Here is a 7,084-nt window from a genome sequence, read left to right on the forward strand (position 1 = left end):
GAGTTATTTTGTTGACCAACAGAATGACAGAATGACAGACAAACGCAACTGAAAATATAACCTCCATGACTATTTCATGAAGGAAATTAGCCTTCGTTCAATTTGCAATAGAATTATTTTTAGTATTATGAGATCCCATACATGGATTTTTACATTGTGCAGAACCTAAAGGTTCTCGCAATGTTGGACTTCTCAAGCGTTGTTTCTAACTTTATGCCATTCAAAACTATAACTAAATGTAGTGTTGGGCTAACACTCAAGAACGAATCTCACACAGACCGACTTTTCATGACTGTATTCTACGGTGTTATTCTGTACAGTGACTGTAGGATGGTAAAACATCTGTTCTCTATTACTATGCATGCGTGGGCAGGGTTGTGGGTGGCTTACTCTAAACAGTAGCTGGTTTCACATCAATACACTAAACATTTGCCAAAAAGTCTTTTTTTTCAATTGTCACACGTTTAGGGTCTAATTCTGGTATGTGTTCTTATTTGCATGATTATGTTTTACTTAAGATCTGTTTTAATTCCACCCTCAACACACATAAACGGTTTTTCAGCGTTTATTACCTTCGCCAAGAATTATTACCTTCGCCAAGAATTGGCAGAAGGTTATGAATCGGCGTTAGTGTGTCTCTGTGTGTTTCTGTCACCGCGATAACTCGAGAAGGCTTAGATGGATAGTCTTGATATTTATTAGGCGGGTAGGTCTTGATGAGACCTCGAAATGATGAGATTTTGGGCCCCCTAGCGGCTTTCCTTGATACTGCAGCTGAACTTCCGGTTTTGATATCTCGTTAACTGTACATGCTAGGGTCACGAATTTGGGATGGTAGATAGCTCGTGGGCTAGGGAAGAAGTGACATAAGTTAAGGCTCCCTAGCAGCTTGCCCCGGAACTACAGGGGCGTTTATTGAATAAAATTAAAAGGGCGATAACTCAAGAACTAGTTGACGGATCGCCATGATTTTTGGTATGTAGGTAGCTTGAGTGATGCTTGACATAACTTAATGACAATTATGCAAATCTTAATGTAATTTGCATAATTAATTAGGAAATTCTATAAATCAGCTGCATTCCGTGATATGACTATTCAACCTTGTGGTCTCGGACCGGAGTTTTACGATTTTTGTATCCGTCGGACACCCCCAGGCCGAAGGGCTACAAAAGTAGGCCGGAAAATGTAATTATATCCGTGAAGAGAGGTTTCCAGCCGACTTCCGATAGATTTTTGGGTATCGTCTGTTGACTCTTCAATTCAGGTAGAAACTGTAGTGAAATGTAAATTTTGGTTTCAAAAAATATCGTTTTTTACCATTTTTTCAACGGAGCTGCAGAGAAAAAACGAATTTTCCCTGGGTAACGGCCTATATGATAAAAAAGCTTACTACTTCATGTTTCTGAAAAATGAATAAAAAGGAAATCGATGCGATAAGTTTCCCGCAATCTCCGGTGACGCAAATACATTGAAATGACATATAGAACGCAGCTATTTGGGTCATCAGGCGACAAAACCGCATCACCCTTGCTCGCGGACTAATACCAAAAACGCTCCGCTGGCCGGCCAACTTTACTACGCCTGAAAATACTACAATCCACGGGTTTTTCGGTAAATACGAAACCTACTGGATTTTGTATAACGATCACCGAGCAATGGGGAGCGAAACGTAGCGTGACAACCACCCAGATCCGGCGATTTACTTCCGCACTTTCTTATCATCTGGTCAGATTTGAACTCCGACCCGGAACCTTGTAACACATGTAATTGACAACGAGAGAAACTTAGGCAGATATTAATTATGTAAATGAAGACCTAATTTGCATAATCAATGCAAAAATGTTATGATTCGATAGTAATAGAAAGTTAAGTGAAGGTGAACATCATTCAACATAAATTATGCAAATATTGACCTCATTTGCATAAGTTATGAGGACTTACTGGTGTGTTTCCTAAGATGTCGGTACATAGATGATTTCCTTGCTGCAGAGTAATCACACTGGTCACACTTGTAGGGTTTTTCTACTTTATGCGTGTTCATATGTTGAGATAACCTTGATCTCTCAGCTGTTCTGTATCCACACTTTTCACACATGTAAGGTTTGTCACCGGTGTGCCTCCTAAGATGTAGGTCTAAACATGATTTCCGTGCTGCAGAATAGTCACACTGGTCACACTTGTGGGGTTTTTCTCCTGTATGAGTTCTCATATGTCGGGATAACCCTGATCTTGCAGCTGTCCTGTACCCACACTCCCCACACATGTAGGGCTTCTCACCGGTGTGTCTTGTTAGATGTTCGTCTAAATGTACTTTTTGTGCTGCAGAATAATTACACTGATCACACTTGAAGGGTTTTTCTCCTGTATGACTTTTCATATGTCGGGATAACATTGATCTGTCAGCTGTCCTGTAAGCACACTCCCCACACATGTAGGGCTTCTCACCAGTGTGTTTTGCTAGGTGTAGGTCTAAACATGATTTCCGTGCTGCAGAATAGTCACACTGGTCACAATTGTAGGGTTTTTCTCCTGTATGAGTACTCATATGTTGAGCCAACACTGATTTGACAGCTGATCTGTATCCACACTCCGCACACATGAAGGGTTTCTCACCGGTGTGTTTTCTAAGATGTCTGACTAAATTACTTTTTTGTGCGGCAGAATAATCACATTGGTTACACCTGTAAGGTCTTTCTCCAGTATGCGTTTTTATATGTTTTGATAACCTTGATCTGGAAGCCGTCCTGTATCCACACTCCCCACACATGTACGGCTTCTCACCAGTGTGCATCCTAATGTGTCCGACCAAATAGGACTTGTTTGCGGCAGAATAGTCACACTGGTCACACTTGTAGGGTTTTTCTCCAGTATGAGTTTTTAAATGTCTTGAAAGCGTTGTCCTGTCAGCTGTCATGTATCCACACTTTTCACACAAGTAGGGCTTCACACCGGTGTGTTTTCTGAGGTGTGTGTCAAAACTTTGTTTTTGCGCTGCAGAATAGTCACACTGGTCACACCTGAAGGGTTTTTCTCCTGTATGAATTTTCATGTGCCTTGTTAACGCCGATCTGGCAGCTGTCCTGTATTCACACTCCCCACACATGTAGGGCTTCTCACCTGTGTGTCTTGTTAGAGGTTCGTCTAAATGTACTTTCTGTGCTGCAGAATAATTACACTGATCACACTTGAAGGGTTTTTCTCCTGTATGCTTTGTCATATGTTTTGATAACGTTGACCTGTCAGCTGCCCTGTATCCACACTCCCCACACATGTAGGGCTTTTTACCGGTGTGCCTTCGAAGGTGCCTTACTAAATTGTGTTTTATTGCGGCAGAAAAATCACATTGGTCACAATTGTAGGGTTTTTCTCCAGTATGAGTTTTCATATGTCGGGATAACGCTGATCTGTCAGCTGTCCTGTATCCACACTCCCCACACATGTAGGGCTTTTCACCGGTGTGTTTCCTAAAATGTCGGACTAAACATGATTTCCTTCTTGCAGAATAATCACACCGGTCACACCTGAAGGGTTTTTCTCCTGTATGCGTTTCCATTGTTTTGATTACGCCGATCTGCCAGCTGCCCTGTATCCACACTCCCCACACATGTAGGGCTTCTGACGTCTAAATTATATTTTTGTGATGCAGAAAAGTCACATCTGTTGTTTTTTTCTTGTACGAGTTTGCATGATGTTGAGATAGCAGTATTGTGAACGCCGCCAGTACAAATATATCTTCGTGTGGCAAAATTGGTACATTGGTTTTTCTCATGTATGAGATTTTCATGTATCGATGACGATGATCTGTCTCGGCTGTCCTCTATCCACACTCCCAACAGTTGTTAGGTTTCTAACCGGTGTGTTTTACTAGATGTCGGTTTAAAAATGATTTCCGTGATGAAGAATAGTCACACTTTTAGGTTTTCCTCGTGTATGGGTTTTCATATGTCAGGAAGGTGATACCTGTAAGCAGTCCAGTATCACACTCCCTACAAATGAATGGCTTTTCTCTTGAGTGTTTAAGCGTTTGTGTATCTTCAGCTGGTAGTTCCTTAAACAGACTAGTCACACTGGTCACACTTGTAGGGATTTTGTCCATAATGGAGCCTCATATGCCTGTATAGGCACTTTGGAATCCACAATACTGACGTATGTAGGGTTTTTCATCGTGACGTCATGACAGATGTTTCCTGAGCTATACTGAGTCTGCAATCTTCACTGCTGTCCATGTCTTTCTTCTAAATGGAAGATGAAATATTGGAGCAGAGGTTTGGTGTTTGATCAAAAATTCCAAAACGGCCAATTTATACCTCTATGTCTGGTAGATATAAATTTGTTGTTTTTTGTAACATGTTATGACTTTTGGGACTCGAAAAAAACAGAATTCCTTTTACGTCGCTGAACGTGAGACAAAATTTGATATAAAAAATACGCCAAAAACTTGTTACTCAAGCAACTAGAAATACGATTGGAAACAGTCAGACGTTTCAAGTAGTTGTTTCACAATACCTGTTCCCGTCAAATTTCTCGTGCTTGTAACACAGACCTGCTTGCTTGCTTCTGTCTTGAGACGTGTCTCCGAGCTGAACCACAATCTGTAATAGAATTTCATTTGCTCCACTGAAACTCCTATTTATGTTGATTGAGTGTATTAAACATGACATAAATACAAGAACCATACCATGCCTGCAACATAAAATCTAACGCAATAATGCTGTGTAAGCGCCAACTTGCCAATTTGACGCATTTAGTTAATTCATTATAATGAGTTAGATTTAGTTGATGGTGATGATGATGATTGGTGTATTAATAGAAACACACAATCTGACATGGCAGACTGAATTATTGCCAGACTTAACAAGAGGTATTAAAATCAGCCACACATAATAAAAGATTTATATTCGTACAATACATATCGTTTCAGAGATACATACGATCTGCTACCACGTGCACATTTACAAATGTTGAAGGGGTCTACAGATGGTTCAATAGTTTAGTCATGGCGGGGATGGCACTGGTTAAATATATTTCCCGCCAATTCCCTACCCCCCTGAACATCAGAGAGGAGAGCCCGATCGGGGCTGGGGCAGCAGTCAGAAAGAAAGGACTATGCACAAGGCACAGAAAGGACGGTGCCTAAGGTACAAAGGGACAGCCTGGACTGCCAGGATTTATGAGAAGTCTAGGCCTAGAAAGTGGTTTTCTTGAAATTTAGGCTTGGAAGATTCCAAGAATCAAGTGGCCTGGGCCTGTTCTGTTTCAGGAAATTGGGCTTGAAGATAGACTTCAAGACATCTGAGGACTGTCAAGACTAGGAGACGAAATTAGTCTTTTACGCCATGAGCTCACCTTGGAGGACATAAAAAAAGAATCGAATTCGTTAGGATCATGTTGCATTCCAAAACATGATCCATTCCAAAGGATGATTTGGAATAGTACGCAGTGGAATGAGTGTTGCATTCCAAAACATGATCCATTCCAAAACATAATCCTTGGTAACCACCTGTCTGGGGGTGGAGCTAAATAACACAATAGCGTTGCATAATATATTGCAACAGTCCTAGACGAGTGTCAAAATGCCCCACGAGTTGTTTCGAATACCTGTGTCACTTATTCGAAATAAATATTTCCCTTTGCTTCAAATTAGTAGCTTTTGGATATTAGCATTGTTCATGCTGTATGCCTCTTTATATTTTAACTTTCTAAACCTCCTCAGTGTTTGTCATGGCACGTCAGTCAATTAAACTTGAACACCCGCACATAGGACCGCCACTGCACGGCCAAAGCGAGGTGAAGCTCACACGCAACTGTGGCGACCATCCCAGTCACAATGTAAAAGTTCGTCATGTTTAAACAAAGCAGCAGCAACTCCACTATACACAAACTGTTCTTGTTGAAACCACATCTCAAGCCTACATGTCTGGACCACATTTTGAAATATTTTATTTCGTGTCTTTCAAACATTTTCTTTAAAAATATTTAATGGCTTTACCAGTAGGTAAAGCCATTTTTTACAGCTCAACAAGTTTTTACAAGCTGCATGCCTATTGGCTGTTGTTCTGCATAGCTGGCATGCTACACTGAGGACATGAAGCCCTATTCTTAAACAAAGGCAGTGGACAAAAACCTCAATAAAGGCTTTACCAGTAGGTAAAGCCTTTATTGTATTTCCTCATGTTTCTTCCCCTTCTTCTGCCATTTAAATGTATTCAACTTTTTTTTTTCATTCTTGGGCCAAATAACCTAAAATTCGTTATGGACGTAGAGTGGGCAAACACCCTCAGTCTGTTTTTTTTTCATTTTTTATGCATGCTTTTGAAATGTTTTTATTGAGGTTTTTGTCCACTGCCTTTGTTTAAGAATAGGGCTTCATGTCCTCAGTGTAGCATGCCAGCTATGCAGAACAACAGCCAATAGGCATGCAGCTTGTAAAAACTGGTTGAGCTGATTGCTAGGTAATTGCTGATTGGCTAATGATGATTAGATTATTGCTGATTTGAACACCTGCTACATGGGGCCAAATGGCCTGGAATTTCCAATCAACAAGCAGATACAGGGTGGCATGGGTATGTAATTTTTAAGCAGATACAGTATGTCATGGATACTGTCGAAAGTGCGAACATTTGTACTAATGACTGGCTGACCCTTGATAACACTGTATGGGGGTTTCGAGAACACTTTTACCGAAAAGCAGTGTATAAGGGTCTGGGCACTACATGTGGGTTTTGAAAACACCTAATACTGAAAAACACAACATGGGGGCTTTGTGAATACTTGCTACTCAATAGAACTGTCATGGGGATTTCGAGAATATTTTTCCGAAAATCATGTACACTGTCCATACAGACTCTGCTCCGGGGACTATCGGCGTAAGGGCCTTGCACAGAAGGATGGAAAGGCACAGGACCACCGTTCGAGACCTACAGTTTGTTTCATCTGAGCTGAGAGATTGTGAATCGGCATACAACACTGGAGATTTTGGAGGCGCACAAAATACACGGAACCTCCTGAAGAACATTTAGATAAGAAAACAAACAAAGCACAAACACCATTTACAACTAATAAAGGCAACGAAATTTGCAAGAAT

At 40.9% G+C, this 7,084-nt stretch overlaps 1 protein-coding gene across 1 annotated transcript; it reads right to left on the minus strand.

Moving 5' to 3' along the window:
* Positions 1-2,054: 2,054 nt before the first annotated feature.
* On the minus strand, positions 2,055-3,469 carry LOC109476174 (zinc finger protein 135-like; the record flags this gene model as incomplete). Its single annotated transcript, XM_019777062.1, has 4 exons — positions 3,102-3,469; positions 2,727-3,017; positions 2,368-2,645; positions 2,055-2,283 (listed from the first exon to the last, which is right to left on the minus strand). Coding segments are annotated over exons 1-4 (1,136 nt in total), but the record flags the coding sequence as incomplete, so codon positions are not given.
* Positions 3,470-7,084: the final 3,615 nt, after the last annotated feature.

This window comes from Branchiostoma belcheri, unplaced genomic scaffold (genome assembly GCF_001625305.1).
Source record: "Branchiostoma belcheri isolate BF01 breed outbred unplaced genomic scaffold, Haploidv18h27 scaffold363, whole genome shotgun sequence".
Lineage (NCBI taxonomy): Eukaryota > Metazoa > Chordata > Leptocardii > Amphioxiformes > Branchiostomatidae > Branchiostoma > Branchiostoma belcheri.